The sequence below is a fragment of the Saccoglossus kowalevskii genome, chromosome 12 (assembly GCF_978046115.1).
Source record: "Saccoglossus kowalevskii chromosome 12, keSacKowa6.1, whole genome shotgun sequence".
NCBI classification, from domain to species: Eukaryota; Metazoa; Hemichordata; class Enteropneusta; family Harrimaniidae; genus Saccoglossus; species Saccoglossus kowalevskii.
Window position 1 is genome coordinate 23,730,500 of NC_140652.1, and position 20,704 is coordinate 23,751,203.

Below are 20,704 nucleotides of genomic sequence, written 5' to 3' on the forward strand. Positions count from 1 at the left end.
CAGGCTAAGACCGCACGCAGTAATAGCTGGTCTTATTTATAGGGGAGTTGATAGCCTGGTGTGTAGGCGTGAGTAGGCCCTCTACGGCCGAATGGTAACAGACCTCACTGAGCACCGCGGAGGGCGCAACTCACGCGACTTCGTCAGACTGGGAGGTGATTGGAGTAATCACTCCGTTCATACACAGAAGTCAAATAGCGTGTGGAACAATTTTGAAAATAACGAGTCACGTTTCTACTATATTATGAATGTATACTTGGTCGTAATTAAAACAAACAGACTTGAAACACGTGTAAACCATTATAATAACTATTTATATTTACTTACTTACAAATGCGATCAATATACACAGAAAGTGAGTGTCAAATACAGTAACTAGCGATAACAACTGTTAGAGCATAGCGCCCTCTGTAGTTTAGATTAGTTTAAAAGAGAAAATACATTGATTGCTCTGCAACAACGTACACTATAGCGTTTATGTTGTTGGCGCGCACCAAGTAGAAAAACCACAGCATGATTCCAACGCGTGCCACCTCACGTTGATATGTGTACACCTAATGAATGTAATGCTCGTCACGGAGTAATGTCGCGCCAACAATATAAATGCTATGGTGTAAATACTAGCAGGTGCATACACTACGTATTGCTTCTACTCAACAATGATGTCCCAGGTCATGCATGTGTCTCGTGCAGTTCTTTTTATGAAGCACTGAGATTGTAAATTTGATGTATACTTCTCAAACGGGAATGAACAAACTGGCGATATTAAAGGTTTTTGAAGTGTTAAAACAGCCTCTCTGTTTTAACACTTCAAAAACCTTCAATATCGACTGTGGTTAAAATTCGCTCGCTTACTTTTTATATACCCTTTGGTGTGGACAAATCCTCAACACAGATAAGACAAGTGCAAGTTTAGAGAAACTTAGAGTAGAGTATGCATCGCCTTTACGCCTCACAGTTTAAAGCGGGAGGGTCGTCACCTGCACACGCGCGAGAATTGAGTCCCAAGCGATGATAACAACCCCAGACTACTAATACAAGTAGTCCGAGTACACAACACACGCTAAAAACGCAAAGACTCATGGATAGACGCTTGTTTGTAAACAATGACACGCTAAGGTCACCAGACGCATGCGTAGGTGACGACTCCCTCGCTTTAAAGTAAATTGCGTAAGCTAAATTTGTACATATTTCTTTCACAAGATTGAAAAAAAATCGTCTTGTATAGGTTATGTCCAGCTGCCGATCATAACCCAGAGTTGAGTGAAGACAATAGTCGCTACGTTACACCATCTACGACATAGGTACTATAATCATCTATTGTTCTTGAATACACAGATAACAGTGCCCTACTTTTCATATAAATTTAAAAATGTAAATGATCTGAGAATTGTAAAATGATTCATAATCATCCCGTGGATATGTTGAAGGTCAAAGTGAACCCAATATTTGAAAACACTACATTGCGAACATTTTCTACACGACAACATCCGGGTTGTCATGCGAGTACCCACAATACACTGCGTCAGTTTAGCGAAATAACTTTCCCACAATACAAACAAAAAAATGTGTTTACAAGACCAGATGTGCTATGTAATTTTTCTAGCAAACTAACGTTCTGGTGACAGATCTTTTCCTAACAGTTTCGCCCAAAATGGCTACTGTTTGACCGCCATATTCTGAGTGTTCGCGATGCATCATGGGTACGGTACATACAGTCTTCCGGACAGTACATGTTTCCATACAGCCTATATATTCCAGCATCACTTAGAAATAAAGCGAGAACTCATATCTATACACATACATATCATTATTACCACACACAAATAAAAATAGAGATTTGTTTTTTAAACTAATCGAAGTTTCGAATAATACATCGTTCATATAAATTGCGCCCTCTAACACCGATTCGCTTATGTGGCGTCAATTGGTGACTCTGAAAAGAACGCCGTTCACAATTTCGAAATTTTTTTGATATTTGATCGTCCACCAAGTAAAATCACGATTTTGACAGAGTTGCTATACAGAACAGCCAAACAGTGTTGCACCCACCTTTACGTCACATAAATACGTTGTCCCGCTAGAGGGAGCCACTTACGTTTGTGTGTTGTTTCTGTATTACTGATCGAAGTCGTATATACAGTGGTATATGTTGATAGAAGAAGATACAGCGGAAATGTTAAAATGTGAACGTAATTTTCTACATCATAAACGGTTTAGTTGGTCCACAACGAATATTAAAAATACAAAATGTTTGGGTCCTTAAACTACTATCAAAATATATCTAAGTATTCCCTGGAGAACGCTATCATACAAAGCACATATGGTCAAAGATGACGCAATAAAAACGTGACACATAATAATTTAAGCTAGTGCAACCACTACAATAACACGAATGAAATCTGACAAGTTATGTGATATCAAAATCGAGAGAACGAAAATCACTACGTTAATTCATGGAGGTTAATTCAAGTACATATTTACTTACTTATGAGTACTATACCTGATTATGAACTTGAAGTTTATGTGACTAAACGAGTCCACTACTGAACCACTTACTATTTAATAGATTTTAAATATATTATGTATCTCTTTAAAAAAAAAAAAACGATTACATAATCATCGTGTAACGACGAGATGGGCACACAATACATAGTCACTGACTGGCGCCACCAACGACTTAAATTATTAAACTTATTGTTGTTGTTTTCATAATGATTGACGATTACAATGAGTCAGCTGACTTTTGTGCTAAACGAATTTGGGCAAAAAGTTGACGCTGCATTTTCAGACGCGTTGTTCAGAATTTCAGCCTCATTCTAATTCATGCTCACCGCGACAGTACCGAGTGCGTTTACATCGATTCGGGGATCCGTTAGAACGCCCCCAACGATAATTCTGGCAGCACCTCGTCTATAAACTCCGAATCCAAGTTAGCAATCAGGCGTCACATGCCAGTAGAGAAAAAAAAAACAGTGCCAAACTTTGTGGAAGAAAATATGGCATCACGGCAGACGATTTTATGCATATTATTGACTTCTCACCTAACGCGCGCGTGGAACAATTCACTAATATCCTCGGGGCGGACATCCGGGCATTTGCACCGCCTGGCAACCCGCGGCGGTGAAAACAAAGGCCCAAAACTCGCAGAAAACGGTACTTTGGGGGTGATTGTTGAGACTCCTCTGAACAGTGCAACAAGATTAGCCCTACGTGTGTAACATATATAAATTTGATTGTTCGGGATTACTTCAAAGTTTGTGTTGTTTTCTCGAATTTTCACCGGTTCGACCAGTGTTCCACAGAGCCCATAGAAATGCATGTACAGTGGTGCGCGTCTTAGCAACGTGGAACGTCTACGACGTAGCTCCGCCCCCGAGGATAGTTGTGCGTCGTGTGACTTGCTCAATTGGTCACAAAAATACGGAGCGTTGAGTTTGTTACAGCGGGCGTGTCACGTGGTCTGCACCGAGACAGCGCAGACGACAAGTCACCGGGTGTGTAGACAAGCAATAATAGAGATTCGATATACACCTGATATTCATCATTTTGCGTCATATTAAGAACTAATCTATTTGAAAATTTGAAAAATGTTCGTCAGAACTCATCTGGCTAATCACACTGTGCCGTCTGTGTGTACTTTCGGTGCATTATTTTATGACTAAAAATAACTGATAGAAGGTAGCGGTTTTTGAGAGGAGTCGCCAAAATAGTCTACTAAATGCTAAATCTATGTTCAATACAAACGACTTACAAATGACGGTGTTGTGAACAATTCTTCTTACTGGGTACACAATATCACTGGGTCTTGCCTGACTGTAACACGTGATCCCCCAGAACAACTTAGTAATTTGACACGTGGTTATTGATTTGGCAGTTTATATACCGTAAAATCTATTGTATATCGTAAAATGTTTTCTATGGTGTCACGTTTTTTCGGAAAAAAATATTTTCGTTTTAATATTTCAATACCTGAATTTTTGCACGCCAGATTAATCCAATTGTTCAAATCTCGCGATATTACCACGTGATCAAACTTCCTTACGGTATAACGTATGTGTACGACCAAACATGCAGTACATGTAAGATCACCATGAAATGATTGCAGTTAATGTCAAATATATTATTTGTGTTGGGCTACCGTTAGCAATATTAGTAATAAAACAAGATATCGAAATCGAAATTCTGGGTACAAAGAGCAGTATAGCGCCCACGTGTTAATATGTCTTATACTAATACTTTCTCAAAGAGTGCCACATTGCCGCAGGCTTTCGCAATGACGTCATCATTTGATTCCAGTGCGTCAGGGACGACCCAGTGGCGTTAGGCCCGACAAGCACGTGACCTACACTGTGGTTCTTTCCACTGACCGAGTTCTCAGCTACTGTCACGCGAAGAGTTACCGACTGTGAAAACAAACAAAATATAAAACATATTTAGACTGAGAGCAAATGAATGAAATGCTGAAGAAACTAAGCTGCTCACAGGCACCAGAGAAAAGATAGTCTCAAGTTTCTTTTGTTTCACGTCCTGTGACAACAGGGGCGCCTTCAGGCAAAAGAAGGCGTTTTTCGGGGTCTAATCCTCGCGTACGTCACGTGGAATTAATAAACCAATGACAGACTATAATTAGCATACCTGCAGCACACTCGACGGAACTGAGAATATCATAGCCTCGTTATAGATCGGACACCTTTCGTCTTTTTTCACAACTGTCTTCTTCTTGCTGATTTTCTTACCATTCTGTAAAAGATACACTTTGACGAACGGATCTGCGAATAAAGATAACCAAATATAAATATGTATGCGAAAAAAAAAATCGAGCAATGAATCTAAATGACTAACACATAAAGGGCGGTGGTCGACGCACCGTGTTCGAACACGCGCTGCGTGACGGCCACCGCCGGTAAACCCCGGGGGGTTACTCTATATGCCGTTACTACCCCCATGTGCGTTCCAAATTTAGCGGGGAAAGGGGATGTTTTTCACCTTCCAAAGCGGACCCGCGCGGGAGGCAAATAGGCCCCCTTTAAAATTATAATGTCTGCAATAGCCTGGCCCCCAGGAGTAAACTCACAGGGTTGATGCGCCCGCTGTAGGCCCCCTATTGCAACAACCACTCCCATACACCGCCCTAGGCCATAGCTTGTTTGAGTTGATCACACACCACTTGAGTGAAAAAAACGGCAGAGAATGCTCGCAATAGGAGTAGGATGTTCTCAATATATGTCTGCAATAGGTTTTTTTTTTCTTCAATATGTCTGCTCTAGGGGTACTAAATTTACAGTGCGTCCGCAATAGGGGGTATGGTTTAGCAATGTACTGCCAGCCCTAGGGGAGTGAAGCCCCCCCCCCCCCCCGGGCTTACACGCCAAACTAGATGCGGGTCCATAGCTCTTCTTGTGAAGGTATTTAGTTTTTGTGGTGATATTTCAGTAATTGATACTACCAGCAGTACATTTGATGTTTTAAAGCAGTTACTTTATCGACACAAATGGGCTATGGTTGCTCTCACAAACTTGCGTCCACATCCACATTGAATTGCTAATAACTGCACAATCACACTGTTATCATTCCCTCTTGTCGAATCTATCATGGATCGATATTATGTTTATTAAATACTCATCCGAATAAAAATCGCGACGAAAAATGATCGATTTGATATTCAAGTTATTTTATCGGTTGTTATGGACAAGTCGCAGGTAACTTCAATGGCAGCCACTGTTCTTCCTGAAAAACGAAGACAACTGACAACGAAAGCTGTCGGGAACGTTGAAAGGGGCCTGTGATAGTAGTTTGCATTCAGTATATATTTTTGTTGTACGTCTCTTTGTTAACGCACACACGTACACAAAGACACTTTTCTTTCTCGAATGGTTGTCCACAGTACACACATGCACTGGCATATCGCGGTATCAGCCGAAGAATCGCAAATCACAGTGACGTCAGCTGGTTACGTAACATTGACCCGTTGAAAATGGCCGCCACCAGAGTTACCAACGGTTTGGTAATTTAAAACTCAGAGAAACAACATCAAACCAATAAAATACAAAACAATAATGCAGTCATCAATATAGTGACAGGCGCTTTCGTGGCGTTAAAATGACTTGGTGGCGAGTACGAAGATGACAATATGCAATATATGTTATTTCTGTGACGTTACACCCGATATATGGCATGCGCGCGCATGGAAACGCAGAATCACCGAAAGTGACGTTGTTTAGTCTCAGGAAGCGCTGTCTCAGCACAGTAGACGTCTTCGCTGGTTCCCGGCGTTCCCTGTGTCTTGGTGCGCCATGACACTAGAAGCGGGAACCAGCCAAAAAGACGCCTACCTGCAATGTACTAGTAGTTTGTAGAAGCGCTTCGTCACCAGAGGGCGCAGTTTGTAAGAAAGGGACAATAGAAATTTGGCGAATTGAAGAACGAATTACAGTGTACGCAGATGTATGTTTTGTATATTTCGTCCAGACTCAGCGAAAGAGATTTAGATCAGAACTTGCCAACACAGAAGTAGGCTACATACTAGGATGTTAATTTACCACTGGCGCACGATCTAAAGTCTCTTGGATTTCCCTTGCCGTGGGAGGCACGCAAAAGCCAGAACAAAGTTGTAATGGGAATCGCATAGCGAATCTCTTGCTGACAACTACTAACTAAACTTCACGGCTCTGACTTTTACTTTTTTTATTTAGAAATTTATTAACGTCTTTTTAGGCCACATGCCCATCTGACTATAACATATAATAATATACAAAAATATACGCTGACTTTTACAAAACATGCAATTGTCAACGCATCTTGTTTATTCCGATTATGTGACGCATGCGTACATATATCGTGAGTCATCAAGCAAATATGATCGAAGACCCAGGCAAAGAAAACACTCGAGTACATGCGAACATATTACCAGCGGAGTCTTTGGCCTCGTTCCATTTCAAGTTCCTTGCCTTCACTATAACGACCGTCAATCTTTCCGCTGTAGGGAGATAACTTAACGAGAACATGATGTCGCCTAAATCTTGCGGCTTCTGAAAGATCAATGCAAAAAAAAAAAAAAAACGATAACATCACCAACAAATAATCCTAAATCGTTTTTTTAAAAGCATATTTACAACCCAAATTCTGCGACGTTGATAGGTTTTAAATGCAAAATCCATTAAACTGAAATAGATATCTCTGATAATATCGACATTTTCCTATAATATGCATCTGCTAAGAAGATTGAATTCATTACTTTATTGATATATGACAATCATTATACATGTACATCAAAAAACAACAAATCACACAACTTGAAATAAAAGGAATAAAACAATTGTGAATCATAATTATCTATGATTACATAATAGTTAGATCTGGCGTTGAAAAACTGCATCGTGTACTTATAAATCGTTCCCATGGTAATAGAATTACAAATATGTACGCGGAAAAGCGAACGAACAACATACGTGACTGTTTTGGAATGAGACGTATCCGAGTTAGTGCAGGGTTCGATTTGAAATAAAACCATGACCTTATATGGGCAATTGCGTCACGTGTGTTACAATTAATGGTAATTATGAAATGAAACATATTATATGTTTATGGTGATGATAAGCTATACTACTGATACACAAATTAAGTTAAAATGTTGACGATCAAAAATGGAATATATTAGCAAGTACTAATTTAAGCATAATGTTTCCATTGCCGGCGACAAGCGATTTGGGTAGAGACAAAACTTAGGAATCCGATTTGCAAACAGAGTAGGCGCTGACTTCAATCATACTTTGGCCTATCTTTAAATTTGTTCTGAAAAAGTGATTACATTTTTCTTCAAACACAGTAATATGTATTCAAATTACCGACCTACGAGCTACACTAGAGATAATTTTTCTTCATAGTTTATTTGTATCATTCATATTTCGAATCTACGAAATTATAAAAATGATAGTCAGATTTACGAGATAGTGTTACTGTTCTATATACTTTTGAGCCAAACCTGCATTAAATATAGAATATCCGGAAAATCAGAGTTGATGACCTCTGGTTATTTCGAAAGATATAACTGTAGTCGAAACCAAACAACTTTCACGCACTACTATGCATGCTTTACTTGTCAGTACCATCACGCTTTGTGACACAATTACGTGCCAGACTCGGATACATTGAGGTCGCTGCTCAATTCGTGCCACGCAATCATCCAATGAGCGTAATACACCGACAGATTTGGCACTTTATAAAATTTGATGCTTTCGCGTTTGCAGTGCGAATTTTGTCAGGATTTTGTGGTGTATCAAATCAAATATCTGTCTGTCAAGCTATGCAGAAAGATATCGGGAGGATGTTTTAGTTTATTGAAACACGAATAAAATAAAATGGCGGATTTTTTTTTTTTTGAACTCGGACAAAACTACCACCGTGACGTGACACTAAAACTAATCTACAAAAAGTATGCGTGCTTACGTCATTTACATCGACGAGGTTCAACCAGGTACTGAATGCTCCGGGAATGAGGTCGACGTCGCCAAGTCTCATCTCTGTCTCACCGATAGCTTCGTGGTGGGAGTACTTGTCGTAGTGATAGACGCACAGCTGCAGGGAACGTTGTTCCAGATCGTCACGGTGCAGAGTGAACACAAACCGTTCGTTGTATATCGGATTGAAACTCTTCCTGAACACCTGCAATAAACAGAATAATCATTCAAACCGCGACTTAACTCACGACATGTACACCTATCCTATGAGTAGCGCCCTCTACCGGTGACATTCTGTGATGTCAATATCTATAAAGAAAAAAACCGTTCACATCATCGATATTGTTTTGATTTGTAGTTTTCCATCAATGAGATTTTTACAATACTTTCAAAAACGTATGAGATACACGATCAAAATTAGATGTCGCATTGAACTATAATGATTTCAAGTAATTTTTTTCAAATATTGTTGACGTCACAGACGCTAGAGGGCGCGACTTTAGAGACAAAAATGTATTGGCGGCGGGAAAACGTCACCCTTACAACACATATGATCCACCACAATACGGCCATGTAAAATTGCCACGATAATAACCCCGATAGCATAACATATTTACACAAGCATATCGTTCAGACTTAGAATGGCACCGTAATTTGGGCGATAATTACCTTGGATTGAGCTCGAGCGTCACAGTCCGGTAGTACAATTAGTTTCACATACGTGTCCATAGGGCCAATGCAGTCATCGAGAGGGCGTAGTTCTTTGGCTTGAACCAATGTCAGGGTTAACGTGGAGTTGTCGCCATCGTAATCCAATACTATTTCGATCTGTCCCATTCTGTGGATACAATTGATATGCACTTATTGTGGTGAAATGTTTTACTCATTTGTTTTTTTATCAAATTTAATTAAAAAGATATTTTTATATTATGACATAGACCGGAGATTGACTACGACGCGTAGCCAAATATATATACTATGGTAGAACGTCATCATCCAGCTTCCGTCGTTCTATTATAGATATTGATAACGCCAAATTAGAGAAAACGACAACTGTTATTATTTTACAAACGAACTAATACGTCAGCCCTGTGTCAAACGAGTAAGAAATGACAGCTTCGATAAACTATAAATAAATAAACAAGTAATGCTCACGTGTTGAAAAAATTGTCCCCGATGGATGAATCAGAGGTCGTTGAACTGATGGAGTCGGTGGAGCAACACCTTTCTAGGCGACGTACTCCAATTTCTTCATCTACAGTGTCCCTGGCCTCGGTATCGCTGTAATCCGCCTGCTCTACCTGGGGCTGTTCTTTGCCTGAGACCGCTGCATTTTGAGCTCCCTCGTTCACGTCCTCATACTGTATAAAGCTGTCCGTCTGACTGACTGGTATACCAGTGTCTGTAGTCTGTGTTATCTATAAAAAGAAGCCACCACCAGTAGCTATTATTACCTACGAACGACCAAGCCAACTCATTAGTATCGTGTACACAGGGATATATGTTACTACGTTCTAGACTACATATTACCATTACGTAACGCCCTCTAGAGCAATGCGCTCTATGACGTGAAAATGACGTAGAAGCTTGTAAGCAATGTTGTTGAAATAGGCAACTCTGATTAGTTGTGTAGTTATTCGTCATTTAGGATAGGGAATATCTCTCTAAAATAATAATTTTACTAACGGACGACCAAAAATCAAAACAGCATTGACGCTTTCAACGGCGTCATTTACATATATTTACGTCACATGAGCGTTTCGCCACATGAGGGCGCGACTAATCTGAACAGTACTAGTATATTGAAAGGAATAAATCACCGCGCGGCTCGACGCGGGCTCTCATTTGCGACATTTGGTCATAGGGGTTTCGTTGTTTACTTTGCCCTTATATCTTGTATCTTATATATATATATATATATACATATTAATTACTCATTGATACGCGTTGATACACGAACATGCATGCACACACCACAACATTCATATTACTATACCCTGGAACGAGGATGCCAATGTCATTGTACATTTACGTCATAAAGCAACGTTTAAGCGGGTTCTTAAAATAGTCTATTTATAGTACTACTGTGCACTATCGTATATCTGGGTCAATAATTGGCATTTCAAACCATAAATAGTAGCATGTTTAGTTGAATTACGCATTTCGGGGGAATTACAAGTTTTTTAAAATAATTGAAATATGCCGTTATATAATAACACTTAAATCCGCCACAGCTCACTCGTTCGTATACGCGTTACGTGAATTTTATTTTACTTACAAGAGATGCCCCAGGCCCAAATAGTATACAGCAATTTACACACAGTGTTATGAGAGTAGTATGCACATTGTCCTCTGTCTCCGCATTTAATAAATTGGTAAATGTATGTCGCCAATTGAGTTTATAGTCTACAATTGTTTTAGCGATTTAGTGATACAAATTTATTGTGTCAATCCCATTCTCAAATCATTAAACTATGAATAATATACCGTATTTATTTTATTGATTTTCTCATGTTTGCAAAACAAATTTAAGTATGTTGCTTGATATGGAAAACGTCAGGTAAAGAGTTTTGTCATGTGCGTTAAGTAATCAACAGCCGTACATTTGAAATCCGCCGCATGTATTATATCGATAAATTCTACATACTAACCAATATTTGTCATATAGCTGTCGAAATGAAATATATATTAGCCGATATTGGTCATCCACCAGGCGATATGGAATATCTATTAGCCTATATTGATCATCCACCAGCCGATATGAAATATCTATTAGCCGATATTGATCATCCACCAGGCGATATGAAATATCTATTAGCCGATATTGGTCATCCACCAGGCGATATGGAATATCTATTAGCCTATATTGATCATCCACCAGCCGATATGAAATATCTATTAGCCGATATTGATCATCCACCAGGCGATATGAAATATCTATTAGCCGATATTGGTCATCTACCAGGCGATATGAAATATCTATTAGCCGATATTGGTCATCCACCAGGCGATATGAAATATCTATTAGGCGATATTGGTCATCCACCAGCCGATATGAAATATCTATTAGCCGATATTGGTCATCTACCAGGCGATATGAAATATCTATTAGCCGATATTGGTCATCCACCAGGCGATATGAAATATCTATTAGGCGATATTGGTCATCCACCAGGCGATATGAAATATCTATTAGCCGATATTGATCATCCACCAGGCGATATGAAATATCTATTAGCCGATATTGGTCATCTACCAGGCGATATGAAATATCTATTAGCCGATATTGGTCATCCACCAGGCGATATGAAATATCTATTAGGCGATATTGGTCATCCACCAGGCGATATGAAATATCTATTAGCCGATATTGATCATCCACCAGCCGATATGAAATATCTATTAGGCGATATTGGTCATCTACCAGACGATATGAAATATCTATTAGCCGATATCAGTCATCTACCAGCCGATATGAAATATCTATTAGTCGATATCAGTCATCTACCAGCCGATATGAAATATCTATTAGGCGATATCAATCATCCACCAGCCGATAATAAAATATATTAGCCGATATTGGTCATCCACCAGCCGATATGGAATATCTATTAGCCTATATTGATCATCCACCAGCCGATATGAAATATCTATTAGCCGATATTGGTCATCTACCAGACGATATGAAATATCTATTAGCCGATATCAGTCATCTACAAGCCGATATGAAATATCTATTAGGCGATATCAATCATCCACCAGCCGATAATAAAATATATTAGCCGATATTGGTCATCCACCAGCCGATATGGAATATCTATTAGCCTATATTGATCATCCACCAGCCGATATGAAATATCTATTAGCCGATATTGGTCATCAACCAGACGATATGAAATATCTATTAGCCGATATTAGTCATCCACCAGCCGATATGAAATATATATTAGGCAATATCAGTCATCCACCAGCCGATATGAAATATCTATTAGCCGATATTGGTCATCTACCAGGCGATATGAAATATCTATAAGCCGATATTGGTCATCCACCAGCCGATATGAAATATCTATTAGCCGATATTGGTCATCTACCAGGCGATATGAAATATATATTAGCCGATATTGGTCATCCACCAGGCGATATGAAATATCTATTAGGCGATATTGTCATCTACCAGGCGATATGAAATATCTATTAGCCGATATTGGTCATCAACCAGGCGATATGAAATATCTATTAGCCGATATTGGTCATCTACCAGGCGAGATTAAATATCTATAAGCCGATATTGGTCATCCACCAGCCGATATGAAATATCTATTAGCCGATATTGGTCATCTACCAGGCGATATGAAATATATATTAGGCGATATCAATCATCTACCAGGCGATATGAAATATCTATTAGCCGATATAGGTCATCTACCAGGCGATATGAAATATCTATTAGCCGATATTGGTCATCTACCAGGCGATATGAAATATCTATTAGGCGATATTGGTCATCTACCAGGCGATATGAAATATCTATTAGGCGACATTGGTCATCTACCAGGCGATATGAAATATCTATTAGGCAATATCAGCCATCCACCAGCCGATATGAAATATCTATTAGGCGATATCAATCATCTACCAGGCGATATGAAATATCTATTAGCCGATATAGCTCATCTACCAGGCGATATGAAATATCTATTAGCCGATATTGGTCATCTACCAGGCGATATGAAATATCTATTAGGCGATATTGGTCATCTACCAGGCGATATGAAATATCTATTAGGCGACATTGGTCATCTACCAGGCGATATGAAATATCTATTAGCCGATATTGTCATCTACCAGGCGATATGAAATATCTATTAGCCGATATTGGTCATCTACCAGGCGATATGAAATATCTATTAGCCGATATTGGTTATCTACCAGGCGAGATGAAATATCTATAAGCCGATATTGGTCATCCACCAGCCGATATGAAATATCTATTAGCCGATATTGGTCATCTACCAGGCGATATGAAATATCTATTAGCCGATATAGGTCATCTACCAGGCGATATGAAATATCTATTAGCCGATATTGTCATCTACCAGGCGATGTGAAATATCTATTAGCCGATATTGGTCATCTACCAGGCGATATGAAATATCTATTAGCCGATATTGGTCATCCACCAGGCGATATGAAATATCTATAAGCCGATATTGGTCATCTACCAGGCGATATGAAATATATATTAGCCGATATTGGTCATCCACCAGGCGATATGAAATATCTATTAGGCGATATTGGTCATCTACCAGGCGATATGAAATATCTATTAGCCGATATAGGTCATCTACCAGGCGATATGAAATATCTATTAGCCGATATTGGTCATCTACCAGGCGATATGACATATCTATTAGGCGATATTGGTCATCTACCAGGCGATATGAAATATCTATTAGGCGACATTGGTCATCTACCAGGCGATATGAAATATCTATTAGCCGATATTGTCATCTACCAGGCGATATGAAATATCCATTAGCCGATATTGGTCATCTACCAGGCGATATGAAATATCTATTAGCCGATATTGGTCATCTACCAGGCGATATGAAATATCTATTTGCCGATATTGGGCATCTACCAGGCGATATGAAATATCTATTAGCCGATATTGGGCATCTACCAGGCGATATGAAATATTTATTAGCCGATATTGGTCATCTACCAGGCGATATGAAATATCTATTAGGCGATATTGGTCATCCACCAGCCGATAATAAAATATATTAGGCGATATTTGTCATCCACCAGCCGATATAAAATATCTATTAGGCAATATCAGTCATCCACCAGCCGATATGAAATATCTATTAGGCGATATCAATCATCCACCAGCCGATATGAAATATCTATTAGCCGATATTGGTCATCTACCAGGCGATATGAAATATCTATTTGCCGATATTGGGCATCTACCAGGCGATATGAAATATCTATTAGCCGATATTGGGCATCTACCAGGCGATATGAAATATTTATTAGCCGATATTGGTCATCTACCAGGCGATATGAAATATCTATTAGGCGATATTGGTCATCCACCAGCCGATAATAAAATATATTAGGCGATATTTGTCATCCACCAGCCGATATAAAATATCTATTAGGCAATATCAGTCATCCACCAGCCGATATGAAATATCTATTAGGCGATATCAATCATCCACCAGCCGATATGAAATATCTATTAGCCGATATTGGTCATCTACCAGGCGATATGAAATATCTATTAGCCGATATTGGTCATCTACCAGGCGATATGAAATATCTATTAGCCGATATTGGTCATCTACCAGGCGATATGAAATATCTATTAGCCAATATTGATCATCTACCAGGCGATATGGAATATCTATTAGCCGATATTGTCATCTACCAGGCGATATTAAATATCTATTAGCCGATATTGGTCATCTGCCAGGCGATATGAAATATCTATTAGCCGATATTGGGCATCTACCAGGCGATATGAAATATCTATTAGCCGATATTGGGCATCTACCAGGCGATATGAAATATCTATTAGCCGATATTGGTCATCCAACAGCCGATATGAAATATCTATTAGCCGATATCAGTCATCTACCAGCCGATATGAAATATCTATTAGGCGATATCAATCATCCACCAGCCGATAATAAAATATATTAGGCGATATTAGTCATCCACCAGCCGATATAAAATATCTATTAGGCAATATCAGTCATCCACCAGCCGATATGAAATATCTATTAGGCGATATCAATCATCCACCAGCCGATATGAAATATCTATTAGCCGATATTGGTCATCTACCAGGCGATATGGAATATCTATTAGCCTATATTGATCATCCAACAGCCGATATGAAATATCTATTAGCCGATATTGGTCATCTACCAGGCGATATGAAATATCTATAAGCCGATATTGGTCATCCACCAGCCGATATGAAATATCTATTAGCCGATATTGGTCATCTACCAGGCGATATGGAATATCTATTAGCCGATATTGGTCATCCACCAGGCGATATGAAATATCTATTAGGCGATATTGGTCATCTACCAGGCGATATGAAATATCTATTAGCCGATATTGGTCATCTACCAGGCGATATGAAATATCTATTAGCCGATATTGGTCATCTACCAGGTGATATGAAATATCTATTAGGCGATATTGGTCATCTACCAGGCGATATGAAATATCTATTAGGTGACATTGGTCATCTACCAGGCGATATGAAATATCTATTAGCCGATATTGTCATCTACCAGGCGATATGAAATATCTATTAGCCGATATTGGTCATCTACCAGGCGATATAAAATATCTATTAGCCGATATTGGTCATCTACCAGGCGATATGAAATATCTATTAGCCGATATTGGGCATCTACCAGGCGATATGAAATATCTATTAGCCGTTATTGGTCAGTTACCAGGCGATATGAAATATCTATTAGGCGATATTGGTCATCTACCAGGCGATATGAAATATCTAGGCGATATTGGTCATTGACCAGGCGATATGAAATATCTATTAGCCGATATTGGTCATCTACCAGGCGATATGAAATATCTATTAGCCGATATTAGTCATCCACCAGCCGATATGAAATATCTATTAGCCGATATTGGTCATCTACCAGGCGATATGAAATATCTATTAGCCGATATTGGTCATCCACCAGCCGATATGAAATATATATTAGCCGATATTGGTCATCTACCGAGCGATATGAAATATCTATTAGCCGATATTGGTCATCTACCAGCCGATATTAGTCATCTACTAGCCGATATAAAATATCTATTAGCCGATATTGGTCATCTACCAGGCGATATGAAATATCTATTAGCCGATATTGGTCATCTACCAGGCGATATGAAATATCTATTAGCCGATATTAGTCATCCACCAGCCGATATGAAATATCTATTAGCCGATATTGGTCATCTACCAGGCGATATGAAATATCTATTAGCCGATATTGGTCATCCACCAGCCGATATGAAATATCTATTAGCCGATATTGGTCATCTACCGGGCGATATGAAATATCTATTAGCCGATATTGGTCATCTACCAGCCGATATTAGTCATCTACTAGCCGATATAAAATATCTATTAGCCGATATTGGTCATCTACTAGCCGATATGAAATATCTATTAGCCGATATCAGTCATCTACCAGCCGATATGAAATATATATTAGCCGATATCAGTCATCTACCAGCCGATATGAAATATCTATTAGCCGATATCAGTCATCCACCAGCCGATATGGAATATATATTAAGCTATATATAACCATACTAGTAATAGTATATGCCATTTACTACTATACTAGCAAAATAACAAATATTTAGCCACATAGTAGATTTTAAACCATCTATATCCATCAGCTGATGATAGATATACCGTAGACGATAATTTAATCACATATAAATGCCGTAAATAATCCGGACAATAGCTTCGAGGTTGCCTAGCAAGTGACGAACCGACCGACAATAATTCGATGAATGTCCTAGATTAAATTGCGTGATGCAGTAGTTGTGAATGTCAAATTTCACACACTAAATGAATAAAAAAATTACTTTAATTAATCTGTATTCTGTTGAATGGAAACGTACATGACTGAGTGAGCAAATATGTAGCACTAGACCACAGTGAATCAGTGATACACGCGGCAGGATATGTAAATGACCGTTAATAGCGTCAAATTGCTTGCAATGAAATCCGTTATATTAAATCGAAAATCTGTCAATTTAAAAAAGCCATTGATACAGTGAAAATAGTTGCTTAACATAGTGTAGTATGCATGTATCATTATGGCTTAAGTAGACTAACAAGTAAGAAGTCTCGCGCTTTCCGGTCACTATTTTTTTTTCTGGTTTCCGTTACTCGTTCTCTGAGAGTTCGATTAAGGTGCATCAGCATACATCTCGTATACATTTGCATTGTCAGATGGCCCGACGACACGAGTCAGTTTATCGTCTCGCAATTGTGTATTGTCGTAGCGAGGAGTATTATCAGGTGATCGTTTGTGTATACTAATATATGATAGGAGTTTCGGTTCCCGGTATTTTAAAACGGGAGGGTCGTCACCAGCGACAATAACAACACACGCTAAAACGCATAGGCTCATGGGTAGACGCTTGTTTGTAAACAATAACTCGCAATGGCCATCTGAAGTATGCACAATTATAAAACAACAACGAGGGTTGCTTGCTCCTGCATCTTGTTGTTGCAACACACGACCCACACTATATTTTTAAACGGGTTGTATACGGTTGGATGCGCATTACGACAATTTGGCTCAATAATTCACTACAATTTTCAATGAATTATTTGATTTGATATCGTGTACGTTGCAGCACCACCATAGGATAATTCTCGTTCACGTTGTTATATCGCGAGATCTCGCATGATACTTGCCTGCTTGGTAAACATATTGGAGTGTTACTGAGATTAGTGTAGAACGAGAACCCACAGTAGTGTCGCTATAATATCATGACAAGTGGCATATTTTTGCAAATATACAATCCTGGGGGCTGGGGGGATTCGGGGAAGGATTGGTATAAGGCAAGAGCCTATTTCTCAAAGTAAAGTGAGTCAAGTGACTATTGGTCACTAAATCCAGTAAGATCAAGAAAGACATACTGGAGGGGCACACTTGAGATGTTCATTTCTTTGCTGCTAGGCCTAGATCTGACTCAATTCACGTCAGTGTTCTAAATCAGCACAGTTGGTTAGAGCTATATATAGTGTCAGAGTTTCGGTTTGGTTTGAAGATTTTAACCCTTGTTAAAATCCCAATTATTTAACATTGAGTTATTCAAGATGGTGGCGGTTATCCATTGCACGAGGGAGGCAGTATATTTTGGACAAGCGCATGTGTAATGAATATATTTCCCCGAAAAAAACTTCGGAACTTGGATGTTGTAGATTTGCTATCTTGATAAATGATAAATACCTCGTGGTGATATGCGAACATATTCTAGAATTAACTATAAGTTCAGAATTCAGAGGACACGCCCCGTCATCTTCTTTGCACATTTTCAATATTATTTTATAATTTCTTTATTAATTTTGGACTAATTAATTTCTAATTGTGTCATGATCAACATTTCTGAAAAAATAAGGAAATAATTATACGAGCTTTACTTGTTGTTAAAAGTGAAGTTTACCTTGACATTCAAAATAGTCATCAATGATGAGCGGTAAAATGTAAATAGAAAAGTACAATACGTGACATTTGAACTAATATGGACATTGAGAAGTGACATGCATGTGATCTTTCCAGACAGTGCTCATTGAAATGTTAACTCTGACACGAAGTCATGCCAGCGGGACTATGTGTTCTGCATGTTGCAGTAATTTGCTGCGGGGGAAGATATTTTCAATTTCCGTCCGAAAATCCTCCGGGGAAGGTTCGTAAATATTGGAGGCCACGTTGATGAAGTTAAACGTTTCTGTGATGCATCACTGTGTCAATAATTCTAATGTCAACCCTGCGCATGGAAGTGCATCTGATATATAAACACCAATGCGGGAAGAGGTGTGGAGAGGTCTCTAAACACATGTCTCTAAACACCGCAATCCCGTGACTCATCGTGAGAATTGCAATGCAACACGTCTCACGTCTGTTTGTTTCCACATATCCCAGTGCCCATCACACCCTTATCGTTTCTATCATGTCCCCATTTAACGCATCCCTGAGAAATAGCGTCAATTCAAGAACAATCTCGAGCTTTCGACAAAACAAATGCCTTCATTGCATTACCGTCGCGTATAAAGGTTAACGAGGGGCAATTGGAATTGGTGGAATTCAATTGCTATTATACAATATTGGCGGGAATTTGTAAAATCGCCCAAGGACTGTCGCCAGGAAAGTTTATATTTTATGCGTATCACGTCAACATCGCAGCAGTTGTACAGCAATATATTTAAATGTGTAACATAATTATACACAAAACAACAAATAACGCGTTGTTTGAGCATGCGCAATTGGCTGTTAAACGCGCAATTGTTAAACCTGTCCGAATATGTGTGTTATTTCATCATCTTGTTTTCATTTAATCTTAAACGAAAACACTTAAATAGCAACGTTTCAAACAAGCATGTTGTTTATTTCACATTTGTGTCGTAACGGAGTACACATCTTAATTTAAAAATACTATCTACCTGATTCATTAATTAACAAAGGTGCACATGCTAAAAATCAAACAAATTACAATGAGTGTTTCAAAAAGGCATTTCTAACCTGAGCAACATATACAAGATAACTCTAGCAGGTATAATATATGTATGTGCTTTGAAGAATGCATTATTGTGCACACATCGTGGTATACGAAAACCCACAGCTATCTTAAATCGTACAATAACACTATATTGTCATGACGATACATGTTTAAAGGGTGCGTTCGAACTTCGTGCATACAATATATTTTACGTGCGTTGTATACGTCGCCTATCGAACACGACGCGGCACAGAGACCACCGATATTTAAAACACTCTAGGAGTACGTGGTTGACTGAAGTAGAACGAAAACGTAATCCAAATACATATACATCATGCACCAGTATGATGAAGGAAAGCTTTTACGAGCTCAGAGATAAGACGATCTTCACAGACAATGATGGGACAAAGTATGATTGTCAGCAAATTACTAAATAAAACAGGAAGTATCTGGGGCAAATGGATTATGAAATGAACGACGACAGCGGCGATTATCAGACTGTCTTCGTTATATTACATATGACATTTGCAATGCGAACTAGTTTTCGAATTTGATATTGTATTAGATGACCGACGTTAAATAAACCTATATCCCTTATCGCGGAATATCGACATCGTGTCGTCTTCATCTTTTTGTCTTTCATTGAAAACAACGTAATTCATATATTGAATATTCGATATATTGAAAAAAACAACCAAGCAACACAACACCAAACATTTGCCCCTTGTACCCGGGAGGACGGCTGTAATGTCTGTTATCAGTGCATATGTTTGTTCACACTGCTGTGTTTGTCAACGAAGCGTGGGAATTTTCATAAATGTTCTACTGAAAGCGCTAGATATAAGTACCGCAGTATGAGAACACTCAAGTATCGCCCCTAGCTTATGTTCTCATCAGTGATATGGACATTACCTTGTATGTCTCGATATGGTCCACTTACCTTAATCTACTCG

At 38.8% G+C, this 20,704-nt stretch overlaps 1 protein-coding gene across 2 annotated transcripts in view; it reads right to left on the minus strand.

Annotated features, from left to right (window-relative positions):
- Positions 1-293: 293 nt before the first annotated feature.
- Positions 294-20,704, minus strand: part of LOC100313745 (synaptotagmin B-like protein) — a 72,921-nt gene continuing 52,510 nt past the window's right edge. The window contains 8 exon segments of one of the 2 annotated variants that reach the window (NM_001168194.1): positions 296-978; positions 1,221-3,068; positions 3,388-4,406; positions 4,639-4,772; positions 6,911-7,031; positions 8,449-8,664; positions 9,129-9,297; positions 9,615-9,877. In NM_001168194.1, coding sequence (NP_001161666.1) covers positions 4,233-4,406; positions 4,639-4,772; positions 6,911-7,031; positions 8,449-8,664; positions 9,129-9,297; positions 9,615-9,877 — 1,077 coding nt within the window. In that variant the 3' untranslated portion in view covers positions 296-978; positions 1,221-3,068; positions 3,388-4,232. 2 annotated transcript variants of the gene reach the window in all.